This window comes from Metopolophium dirhodum, chromosome 1 (assembly GCF_019925205.1).
Source record: "Metopolophium dirhodum isolate CAU chromosome 1, ASM1992520v1, whole genome shotgun sequence".
NCBI classification, from domain to species: domain Eukaryota; kingdom Metazoa; phylum Arthropoda; class Insecta; order Hemiptera; family Aphididae; genus Metopolophium; species Metopolophium dirhodum.
The window spans coordinates 78,267,271-78,280,645 of NC_083560.1; the positions used below are offsets into that span (position 1 = coordinate 78,267,271).

Consider the following 13,375-nt stretch of genomic DNA (forward strand, 5'->3'; position numbering starts at 1 on the left):
CAATAGTAATATTATTCTTATATTATCTCTGATATTTACTAGAGCTCTCCACCGTGTCAGTCAGTGGCCGTGCAAAAATTAAATTTACAATATTACAAATATACTGTGAATATTGTACAGATAACGAATCTCGACGAGGTGCTTGATACAATAATAATTATTATATGAATAAAATAATCCACACAATACGTTCAGATGATGTGTACTGTACGTATAATATTATGATATTTCCAAAGGTATAGTATTGTTTATCTATTATTTTAAGAGTAACAGAGAAAATTGATATATTTCATTAACATTATATTGTGTCTGGCACCCTGTATCAAAGATTATAATTACTAATCTACTTTGTTTTCGAATTTTAAGCTTACGTATTTCTATTAAGTGGCCTTACTGATAACCAATCTAATTTGTATACTGGTATATAATAATTTAACTACTACTAATTTATACTTATGACTTAACTAAATTTCTAGTGTGAGGTTGATACTAACCAACGAGCCAGCGTGTCAAAGTCTATTAGTTTTAATATAAACTAAAATCTATTAGTGAACATCTCTATAAGTTTTAAAAAACACGAATAAATATATATTTTTTTTTTATAAAAATGAAATACGAACAGTTAAAATGTCATCTAAAACTTGTGGGTATAAAAACAACGACAAAAAAAATTATTTATTTATTTTAATTATTATATAATTTTTGAAATTTATCTTTTGATGATTCTAAAAAAGTACAAAATATTATTCTCGTCTAACTTTATATTTTGTGGTACATTTAGATATTCTGTTCTACCATGATGTGCTTCACCCAATTTCTGATTGGCTGTTCGTATTCATTTTCATCTACACTTGTGGCACAACTTCGAGAACCTTCGTCAACAATACATTTGAGTATCGAAGAGGAATCTTGGATAAGTATGTGGATTATTGGACATTTATCATAATAATATTACTATAGTACCTAGGTATCTATAGTTAGATATTTGTTAGTGATACTTTATTTTTTTAAATTATATCGTTATAGGTATTTGAGTAGAAATAAATTTGAAAATGTATTCAAATACTTTTATTAGCTTTGAATACTTTAATAGTGACCTTTTTTTTACAATAATTTTGCAATTATGTGGTAGGTTCACCTATCCATGGCCTATACTACATAAAATAGTATATTATCAAACATGCACTATTAACAATTAAAATGTATATTTAAGTTACATAAGGTATATGGTATGAAGTTAGCAAACTGACTATGACAATTCTAATACAGTCGATTCCTGATAACTCAAACTTCGACAACTTTTTTTTTTATTCCGCATGAGATTGGTTAGTTTAAATTCAAGTTCATTATCTTGAAGTGATTTTTATCTCCCTTTAACTTCGAGTTATCACGACTCAGTTGTATATCGTTTACCTACCTATATAATAGTTGAGTCCCAAAATAACTCTATACCAACATAAAATATGTATCTAATAAAATAAAATTGTATTACCTCCAATATTTCTGTCCTAAATAATTCATTTTTGCACGCATCTTAATTTCTAAGCTTAATGTAATTTATTAGTTTATTAAATGTTTAGAGTCTCAGCAGAACATGAACATATTGGTTATAAGTACAATGTCGAGTGTTTCGCTTATTTTTGTATCATAATATATCCTCTTAGAGATGTAAAAAAGTTTCAGTCTTAATAATGGTATCTAGCAGACAATTTTAACTAATTGGTACTTCGTGAGGATTACGGTAAACCAGAAATATTTGAGCAATGCCAGTTTTTGACAAAATCGATGAATGAATAACAATATAGATAGGTACAAACAAACTACAATTTTTTACAAAATATTGATATTTTGTATCCTTTTATAGACCTGATATAATTTTGAAAATATTTTTGTTCTCTTTGAGCTATTTATAGACATTTGAGATTATCGCCATTTATTTGATTTTTACATGATTGAAATAGGTATTAGTATTTTGTTTTACAATACTTACTTACAATGTATTTGAAATGCTCGCTAAACATACTAATAACTTTTAAATACTTCAACTTTTTAGTTGAAGTATTTGCAGCTCTATACAAATAAATATAAAAAAACAAAGATACATGATTATACAAGATTTACCACGAACCTATAATTTACACTGTTTAGTAACAATAATATATTATGTAGTAATTTTTAAATAAAGAAGTACCTATGTAAAGTTGTAAAATGTTGCGTGTTCAACGTGTTTAACCTTTCAAATTAGTAATATAAAATCAAATAGGTAACCAAAAGTAACCAAAAAATTAGTAATATATTTTTTATCACGCCTGCGCCGAAAGTTTGGTTTCAATAGCGGTTGAAGCGTTGAAAAAAGACCCTTTTCCGTTCAGTGGGAAATAAAGTGGGATTCCCAATAGTTCCAGGTAGTAAAGTGGAAATCCCTAAAAGTGCCTGGTGGTAAAGTGGAAATCCCCAAAAGTTCTGCACGCGCATATCACGCGTATGGCGTATCCCCTGCACAACCAGACACTAAATCTATACCACGGTCCTTACGAAACATAAACTTTTAATTACATCATTTATTAATATTATAACCTCCATGCATGACGTTTATAATAAATGTAACCAAATTGATTCTTTCATGAAATATTTATTCCGTAGAATTGTCTGGTTGTTACATAGATCCGTGCATTACCTTTGTCGTGATCGATGAATGCAGAGGCGTGACAAAAAATAGTATGTGTGGCTCGTTGCAGGAAGTCAATGTCAGTCTTGGACGAAATGTTGCACTAAAGATTAAGTTTTTAAAAAAACTTAAAATTAGTCAAAATATTTTTAAAATGTTTTATGTCTTTGAGGTTCTTTGTTGTTTTTTTTTTTTAATGAGGTTTGTATTTGGTCTACTATACAAAGATTTTTTTAGATACACAAAAATATTATAAGTAAGCAATACAATAATTAATACACTTAATCCAATGGGCAATTATGATACAATTTCAATTTGGAATTTAAATACTTTGACATTTGAAAAAAAAACTTTAATAAATCGACCACGCTATTTAAACAAATGAAAGACACGTATAAAACATCAAAAAATATATAACTGATCCATCTCTGGACTCTCGACTACTCTCAAGTATCTCCTAAAGTACCGTCCATTTCCACTTAAAACATATTAGGTCATATATGTATTATGAGATTATCGTTGACAAATGATCTTCGGAACCTACCATAATACTGCTTATACTTTTATCTTTATTATTCTAAACATTATTAATTATTATTTTTTTTTTGAGCGAAGAAAAAATGGAAATTCCATTTATTAAACGTGTTACACTGTTACATATTTAAAATATTTTATTATATAGTTATTATGAAAAATACAAATAAAAACTACTTTAAAAATAACTAACGAGGCATAGAAATGTTATGTTTAGAGTATGCCTATTTGGGCTATCGCCTGTCTCTATATCATTTAATAAACACTCACTATACAATTGAATGATAGTGTCGAAATCAACTAAATTATGTAATTAATACTAATTTCTAAATAGAAAATATAGATAAATTATTATCATATTAAGTTAACTTCTACTGAGTTCGGGTGGATCATTCACAACTATTCTCAAATTTAATAATCTGATGGGTTTAAAATCTTAAAAATATCATTCTATAGTTTATCTTTTACTAATTATAACGATATCAATAATTCGTAATACAAAACATTTATGATTTATTTCAGCAAGTATTACAATACTTATATGTCCGATCGGCTTACTCATAATTGGAATACTAACGGACAAATTCGGTAGACGAAAAACTATTCAAATTGTCTACGCACCAATGGCTTTAAGTTGGCTAATAATTACATTTGCTAACTCTTATACCACACTATTAATTGGAAAAATTATACTTGGAATCCCATTTGGTGAGTATTACGATATTTTATTTCTATGATTTATAATATAATAATAAATTTCAAAAAAAGAACGATAGTAACAATATTTCCTTTATTATAAAATATGCATATTTTTAAATAATGGGGAGTAAGGTTTTGATCACTAGTAGTTCATCTCAAAATACATTAACATCGCAAATATGAAATACTGTTTTCATTATTTAGTTTATCTTGTCAAGAAATATTTTTTTACACTATTACAATTATAATATAACAATATTAAGATATATAATTAAAAACGGGCTTTATATGTTTTTTTATGTTTTACATATTGCTACTGGTTCTATGCAGTCTTATGATTTATAAGAGTAATAATGTGTAAAACTCAATTTCAATTCGTAGAAAAAAGTTTTTTTTGCATATTTGAGAATACTTCATGGGTTAGGGAATATTTAACACATTTAGAATATTTTACAATATTTTGTAAATTGTGAGAAAAAATATTCATTTATTATTAATTTTAATACACGATACCCTGAAAAATTTTTTTTAAATAAAAAAATTGTTTTTGTTTTTATAATTTTGATAAAATTAAAACACACAGCTATAGTATTATAAGTTATTGTAACGTTAACTCGCAGACTTCTATATAATACTATAATATATTCTACGTAATGTATTATATAGAAGTCTGAGTGTTAACTAAACATTGTGGCTAACCTGCAATCACGATCTAAGATATATTTAAGATATTTAAGTATATCTTAAATCGTGCCTGCAATGTTACCAGTTGTTTTATATGTACGTTTATCAAATATTCAAAAGTCCAAGCTTCAAATTTTGTTTTACACTTTTGTAATTACATATTTATAAATAGGTTGATTTGAAAATTTAAAATTAAACAATTAAAAAAAAAATCAGTCAATTTTAAAAACTTTTTTATGGATAGAACCATTCAACAAAAAGACATTGTTTTAACAGTGGATAAAAAAAAATGTAAAAAATTCATATTAAAGCATATATTGACGTTTATTGATTATTTTTGTAAACTTTTGTATATTTTTTTTAATTTTTAAGAGAATATAAATCTCATTTTTACATGAGAATCCCTATTTTCTACTGTAAATGATTTAGCAGAACATTTTGCGAACATTTTTATGTTTTTTTAAAATTCAAATGAGTAGTTTACGAATTATTCAACTTTGTGTTCTAAGGATAATAGGTTGATAACAATGGGTTTGATGGCTATGTTGATTTGAACATTTTAATGATTGAGAATTTGTAAAAAGTGTCCAAGTAAAATCAATTCTAGATCCAATATGACATCTAATAAATATCTTATATCTTATAAATATTAAATAGTTAGTTAATAATTTATCAATGCAATAAGGCCTTATCTCAAAAAAATGTATTGTTTTTAAAAAGAACATCATCAAACTTACAAGAAATTTTCGAATACAATTTGTCATACTTATATGTGGCTGAATATAACTTTCAGTCTGTAATAATGTTGATGTGCTTTTGGAAGGTATAATTGTATGGGGCTAAGCTTATAAAATATATCGAACTATTAAATATACTTATCGCGATGTAATGCTTATCAGAGTAATAAATGCAAATATTAAATGTTATAAAGTCGTATTTCAAACGAAATAAATAAATAATTTCGATGCCTACCATCTAATCACGATTTCGCTCAACAGGCGTGAGTACGTGCATGTTTCTGTACATTTCCGAAATAACACCAGCCAACCTGCGACCGTTGTATATAACATTTGTCACCATGACCGTGGGCCTGGGCATGATGGTGGAATGCATATTGGCCATTTTCTTCCGCTGTCAAACCATATCCGGTATCATGTTCGCGTTGTGCTTGGTCAATTTCTTGACGCTATTCATGGTGCCGGAACCACCGATGTGGCTCAGGGCCAAGGGCCGGATCGCCGACGCGGACGAGGTGGACAGGTGGCTGGATTTGGGCCACTTGACGATGGGGACGTCCACCGCGGCGGCGGTGCCATCGGCTGCTGTGGTCGAACGACCTGCCTTGGCCATGGCGGTTGACGCCAATGGGCCCGCGGCCGCATCGTCACCATACTGGACGCTGTTCCTGCGGCGCAACGTGTGGATGCCGACGGTGGTCACTCTGACGTTCTTCGTCTGCCAGCAGGGCAGTGGCGTGTACGTGCTGCTGTTCTACTCGATGGACGTGCTCCGGGATTGCAGGGTGCCGTGGGACAGCAACACCGTTTCACTATTCCTGTCCGTGGCCCGGCTGATGGGTGGCCTTGGTTTCGCGGCGATGCATCGCGTCGCGCGCAGGACGCTCGTCATGATTTCCGGTGGATGTATGGCCGTCTCACTGCTCATAGTAGTTGCCTACATGAAAGCGTTCGCGGGCGTCCAAGACCCGCCTTTCGCAATGACGCTCATCGTCGCATTCATAATGTTCATGTTCTTCGCTCTGCTGGCCATTCTGCCCATGCCCTGGATACTGTGTGGTGAGGTTTTCCCAATGGCGGTAAAAGGTAATAAAAATCAAATTTAATTGTTATTCTATTTTTACGATATATAGCATAAGTTAGATAGGTGAGAGAATGATAAAGTGGCTATAGCAACTAGCGAGGTGGGTAAAGTTGCAATTTGTGTTATCTTCGCCATATAGCGCTGAAATCATACTGGAGCCGAGCGCGGTTGTTGCAGCCACAATTTAAAATATTATACAGGTTACTCAACGGACCATTTATTTTGTTTACCAATTAGTTCTTCAATTACGGTCAAGAAGTAATGCATCCAGCGCCCAAATTAAAACTAATGTATATTTGCTTGATATATTTAATTCGATACATTTATAGTTACATTTATTCAGAGTGCTAGTAGATGAGATTTTTCTTAGCTGAATAGTTGATTTTTAACGATAAGCTGTGTGCATTACCAGAGGTGGACTGGACCCGGTGGCAATAAAGTATTAATTTCCAGTTGATCTGTAACCAACCAGTCCCCTGCGCATCACTTGGGACTCGGGAGACCTATTTCTATTCGGTGATGTCTGATGAGTGACCTGTATATCTTAAGTCATGGTTTGAGCTGATGCGATCACTATTATTAGTACCATTATTTTTGGCTAGTAACAAGCGCGTGTGAGTTCTAATATTATTTTTTCAATTTTTGACCTCATTGATTTGAATGAAGTGATGAATTCTTTTGATTATTTATAAAAAATTATTAGGATTATATTTATTCGGTCCAGTGTGTGGTATGAACAGAATATTATACATTTCCAAACGGTGTTAGTTTGAATATGCATTGCAATGTATATTAGATCCTACATCATAGTTTTTTTTTGTGGCATAGTTTCGGGAAAACGATTTTTTATTCACTGTAGATAATAAATTGTCATTCAAACAATTTTTAGTAGATAAACCAAATGGCTATTATAATATCTTTAAAGGAACTTGCCATTATACTCATCTAGTCTGTGTAAATTAGCCACTTGTGTTATAAATTATTGTACCTTTGTAAATTTTTCATTTTATACATAATATTTTACTTTTCCTCCATTATTCCCAAGATTAATTTGACTAATTTATAGCATAGTTTTTTTATTATATTCATATTTATTGCAGGTGTTATGAATGGAGTTGTACAGACATGTGGATATATCATGTGGTTTATGATTTGCAAAATATATCCATCGCTGATCTCAAATTTAGGAGTGGAAATCGTTTGGTCAATATTCGCTTTTTTCTGTATATTAAACGTGTTATTTGCCATATTTATTATGCCCGAAACCAAAGGGAAAACTCTAGACGAAGTCTTGTTGTATTTCGAACCTGAGAAGAAAATTAAGAAAATCAGCATCCCGTAATACTACCAACGTTAATTATTTACTTATGGAAACCGAACATATTTATTACATTTTTTTGTGGTTGCTTTTACGCATAGATATCGTTTTATTTATATTGAGTTATTAATATTTCTTCTAATATTATATAATCTACGTTCAAGAAATATTTTCCAATTGTTTAATAATTGTAAATCAACATCTTTGACATTTGCTGTTTAAAATCTTAATAGTAAATCATTTTAGTTGACTCTATAATATAATATTATCGTTTATCTATAGGTACTTAACTCATTTTTTTATTACATAAGCTTACCACATGGTATGTACCTTATATCATATATATTCAACTTTTTATCAATAGCTATTAGAAATACTTATTTGAGATGTGATTTGTTTGTTTGGTAATTTAACAAAAGGAAACGATATTATATTATATTCAGCGTTAGGAGTATTACTTAATTTCCTCTTTATCTTCTAATCTCAATTACTTAAGCTACTATCAAACACTATTTATAAAAATGTAATTGTCTTATTAATTAGCTGTACAATTGGAGAGCTTCAATCAATATAATTTTTCATTAAGACTGAGACATGCATTTCACGGTCAAAGCCCAAAAGTCTGCCATTGAAGTATAATTTACCAGTTATCGGGGTTTTTCGATCTTGATAAATATATTTTTTTAAACTTTTGCAATTTTCATCAAACGTATAATATCAACTCTTGTAGTAAATAGGTAAATACACATACTATATTAAAAATATATTTTCTTTATAACAAATTATCAAACTAAATGATTTATCTTTATATATTTTATTATAACTTTAAAAAAAAATGTATATAGGTACGTTTATAAATAAAATAAGGGGATCATAACACAACCCTGATGGTCTGAATTTATGAAATATAAATAAATATACATAGGAGCATATTTTAATATAACCTATGTCAATAATTAACTTGGTATAAGATCATGTTTTAAGTAATGTTTTGATTTATTTCCTCGTTTGAGTTCTATATGTGACTACCTATTATACATATAGTGTTTGGGTCAAAATTATTAATTTTATAATTTTTTTTTTTTTATGAAATGTTTTTAATAATTCTTATTAACTAATTAATTAATATAGTTTTGTTATATTTAGTTAGTAAACTATAAGAATATTCATATATACATATATATATATAAATATATATAATTTGTAATTTGATTAGATTTGATTGAAACAATAAAATTGTTTTCCACAATTTATTATGTTTTAATCTAACCCTAAAAAGAATAAAGATAAAGTGTTTAAAAACTATATGAACTTAGTAGGAATTTCTTAATTAAAAGATTTATGTAAATTTGTAATATATTATTATGTGATATTTAAAGTATTGATGTGTTTATGATTTTATATTATTTTGTGCGATGTGACAAAAGTGCCACTGGTAATTTGTTGTGTTATTTTTACCGAATGTCTTGATCATAGGATTTTTGAAGGGGTCTATAACGGTCAAAATTCGATATAATATATCAATTATTGCCTGTATTACTTGATAGCGCTCTCCGGCCCGCTAACGTCTTTGCCATCACCCGAGGAAAACACCAATAAAATTATCATATACACACACACGCACACACACTATCACCGCTGCCTAGTACCCGTGGTTCGGAGCTGACCGTCCGACACTGGATGATTATCACAATTTATGACCTACCTATAGTAAGAATACCGGCAAATCAGAAAAAAATTAAACAACAACGTTATATAATAGTATAACGTCGTTTGCCTTTCGTGCGATGTTCGTCGCGTCCGATGACGGCGCTCGGTATTACTTCATTTTCACCTTTCAGCCAGACAACATCATGTCTGAGTAAGATCACCGCTTCACTGAGGGCGTCCTGGTGACGACGCTCAACATGGCACACGAACGGTAATATTATTATTATACATCTAAATACTTATAAAATACACCTTGGCCGGTATTCTCCCTGTGTGTGAATTATTATTATTATTATTATTATTACGTGGGGTTATAAGAACAAAACGTGTATTATGCATATACCTTTTCTTGTTATTATGTACGCCAATAACCACTATGTTACATGTGTCGCGTGTGTGTAAAAAAAGTGCATGCCTTGGTACATTATATGTATAATATTGTATATTGAAACAGGAACTGGATCCAAACAAAATAGAACCAGTTCTGGAACCGGAACCGGAACCAAACTGGAATTTTTAAATTAAATAGGTTATTTTAGGTTCAAAAATAAAATAATTTTATTTATCATAATTTAAAGGTATTACTGTTTTGTGTATTATAACTATGTGTGATCATATGAGTTTTCTCATATTTCTTATTCTATTAATTAAACCCGCATTCCGGATAGGTATTTAAAATTATTGTAAATCCTATAAGAAATGTATAACTAATAAATATTAAAGAAGGGATACATTATAAAAACAGACCTTACCTTGGTACTTATGCTTTAAAAAAAGTGAGTAAATGGATGTTTATCTGCTGTTCAGTAGGTTACAAATGGGCCAATGTATAATAAATTGTATTAAACTTGAATTCAATGATATAAAATCATTGTAAAAGAAAAACGATTCTGAGCGGAGACGGTTTGTCAGTCTGGATATTTTATATTGGTTTTATTCATTATAGCCTGTAAGTTAAATTATTTATAGGTATAATATTATTATTTATATTTTTTATATTTTTTATTCTATATAATATTTTGGAAAGTATCATCGGCACAGCCATGTACCTATATTGCCTATACAATACGCCGTCATTACCTATTAGCAGGGTAGGAAATTATCTAGATAAAAATAAATTAAACATCTAATTATCCTATCTAGATAAATTAACCGGATATCAGTGGTAATTTATCTAGATTCATATTAAAATAATTAGAATATTTTGAAATACTAATAAAGCCTATAATTTGCTGAGTACCGACGTAATTCCAATGTTATTATACCTTACATAATTTAACATTTTTGTATTTATAAATTTATAATCAATGGATATGTTTTATATTTTTACAATAAAAATATTGTTTATAATACGAGTTTGCTTTTCTATATGCACTGTGATTAATTGTAGTACATCAAACGGTTATTCAGTAAAGCAGTTCAAGTTTTAAAACCGAGACATAGTCGACTTAGCGATGAAACTTTTCAAATGTTATTATGTTTTAGATCAAAGTTTGATGAATAAAAATTAATTGTTTGCTAAAACATATTGTCAGTTTAATTTTAATTTTAATAGTATTCATACGAGAAATGGCATATTAAGGATTTATTAATTAATCAATATTAATTACTAATACCTTTATGGCTTTATTACATTATTTATAATAGAATTTGAAAGAAAATCATCTATTTTTTTTATCTTTACCTAGATAAATGTTAATTAATTTTTTATTTTATTTTTCTAACACTGTATTAGCCTGAAATAAAACTTGGAAGCACCACGGGGAATTCGTATTTATTTATATTTACTTATATTTACAAACAAACATAATAATTGCGTTTCTTCTTGCGCCTTGTTTACTACTTAGACCCACTATGTAATGGTAACGTTTAACGTTTGATTTAATATACAAATGACAAATTATTTCAGGCCCTTTTGTCGGTAGTCTTTTTTTCTGATTCTGCTGTGTGTATACTTTTATTTGAATTTGATTAGTTATGATTCTGAATGTGGTGATGAATGAAACATTTTATTTTAATAGTGGTGAGTCAAACTGTTTTAAGTTCAAAAAATTGAACCGAACCAAACTCGAAAAAAATATTTGAAATTCAATAACTAATTTGAACTCCAAAAAGCTTAACGGACACCTCTCTGGAACAGACAATATGATAATAAGTAATGACCCACCACCTGGTTAAAAGATAGTTATTCCAATGTGCTGTCTAAAATGAACATTTGTATATAACGGACACTTTCGATGGTCCTGTGACTATCCGTTATATACGAGTTTCACTGTAATATTATGTACGCACAAGTTAAAATATGTTTATTACACGAAAAATGCTTTAAAATTGTAATTTTAATCATATTAGGTAATACTAATACTTACAAAATGTTTCTTACCTTAATATCTCAGTAAAATAGATCTTATAGATTGAAAAACATAACATGGAAAATAATAAATTATTTTTTAGTGGAATTTTGGGTTTTTTATCATCATCTTCATCTTTTAAGTTATGAGGAAAAACTTCTTAAAACAAAACCATATTTTCTCAATGGCTTCCGTATGCATTATCTTATTAGGTCGTGTTATCTTATTTTAGATTCTGAGTGAAACGATGAATGTATTGATTTTACAATGATGTGTGTTTTTTTTTTTATTTTTTTTTTTATTTTTTTATTTTTGTGTCTGTGTACACGATAAGTAGTCGAAATAATGCTTCGATTTTCGACTTCAGTATCTTGTTCGATGGGAAAGTGAATATCGTTGGTGCATTGGGGAGGTCAAAATTTTAATTTCCCAGTAGTTTTCAAAAGCGATTTGAAAAACAAAAGAAAAATTAAGGAAAAACGGGAATTTTTACGCAAAATCGATTTTTAACAAAATCGATTTTGGTTATTGGTGTAACTCTAAAACAAATGACCGTAGATGCATGAAATTTTCACTGGTTTTTTATATTAGCATTTTCTATACACCATAAAATTTTCCAAATATTTTGACTCTTTTTGAGCTGTTTACAGCCATTGTCAGTTTTCAATTTTTTTAGTTTTTTTTTCTAAAAATATCAATAAAATTTTATCTATTGAGTAAAAAAGCTTGAAAATTTAATAGAAGGCTCCTAGTTTATTGTTTCAAAGGCAGATGAAAAAAATTAAGAATCCTTAGTCACAGTTTTTAATTATAAGCATTTAAAGTTCAAATTTTGACAAAATACGGAAAAATCACGAAAAATAGCAAATTATTTTGATGAGAATTCATAAAAATTTTTCTTTTTAAATCTAAGATTTGAAAATGTAATATAAGATTACTCATAAGTTTGTCTACCTTTATCAAAAAAAAAACGTCTAGAAGAAACTTAAATTAAATTTTTATGAGCGTCTGAAATTTATATTTTTACAACATTTGATATTTACTCGATTTCTCATGTAACGATTTTTTTATTTTATTGTAATTAAAAAACGAATGACTGTAGATACTTGAAAATTTCACTGAATGTTTATATTAGCATTTTCTATACACCATAAAATGTTGAAAATATTTTGACTCTATTTGAGCTGTCTACGGACATTGTCAGTTTTCAATTTTTTTAGTTTTTTTTTCTATAAATATCAATAAATTTTTATTTGTTGGGTAAAAAAGCGTGAAAATTTAATATTAGACTCCTGATATATCGTTTTAATAGCAGTTGAAAAATATTAAAAATACATTTGCACAATTTTTTTTTATAAGCATTTAAAGTTCAAATTTTGACAACATTTATCAAATTTATAATTTATTAATTATTTTGTGGTTAAAAATTTATAAAATGTTTAACTTTTATGGCTAAGGATTGAAAATTTAAAACAAGGCTCCACGTTAATAGGTTATATATAAATTACTTTATTCACAATAATATCATCAAATATACTTGGTAATATCATAGGGTGACTGACCGTTTTCGCTCAGAATCGTTTTTCTTAT

General features: G+C 28.7%; 1 protein-coding gene across 1 annotated transcript; it reads left to right on the forward strand.

Moving 5' to 3' along the window:
• The first annotated feature begins 470 nt into the window (after positions 1 to 470).
• On the forward strand, positions 471 to 8,568 carry LOC132934489 (facilitated trehalose transporter Tret1-like). Its single transcript, XM_061000789.1, has 5 exons — positions 471 to 643; positions 782 to 917; positions 3,725 to 3,910; positions 5,584 to 6,408; positions 7,507 to 8,568. Exons 1-5 carry the CDS (start codon positions 608 to 610, stop codon positions 7,746 to 7,748), a joined length of 1,425 nt encoding a protein of 474 aa, XP_060856772.1. The 5' UTR covers positions 471 to 607; the 3' UTR covers positions 7,749 to 8,568.
• Positions 8,569 to 13,375: the final 4,807 nt, after the last annotated feature.

Coding starts and splice junctions, on each gene's coding strand:
- LOC132934489 (XM_061000789.1), top strand. CDS start 608: ATGAAATACGAACAGTTAAAATGTCATCTAAAACTT. Junction 644..781: donor TAAAATGTCATCTAAAACTT/GTGGGTATAAAA, acceptor TGGTACATTTAG/ATATTCTGTTCTACCATGAT. Junction 3,911..5,583: donor TATACTTGGAATCCCATTTG/GTGAGTATTACG, acceptor TTCGCTCAACAG/GCGTGAGTACGTGCATGTTT.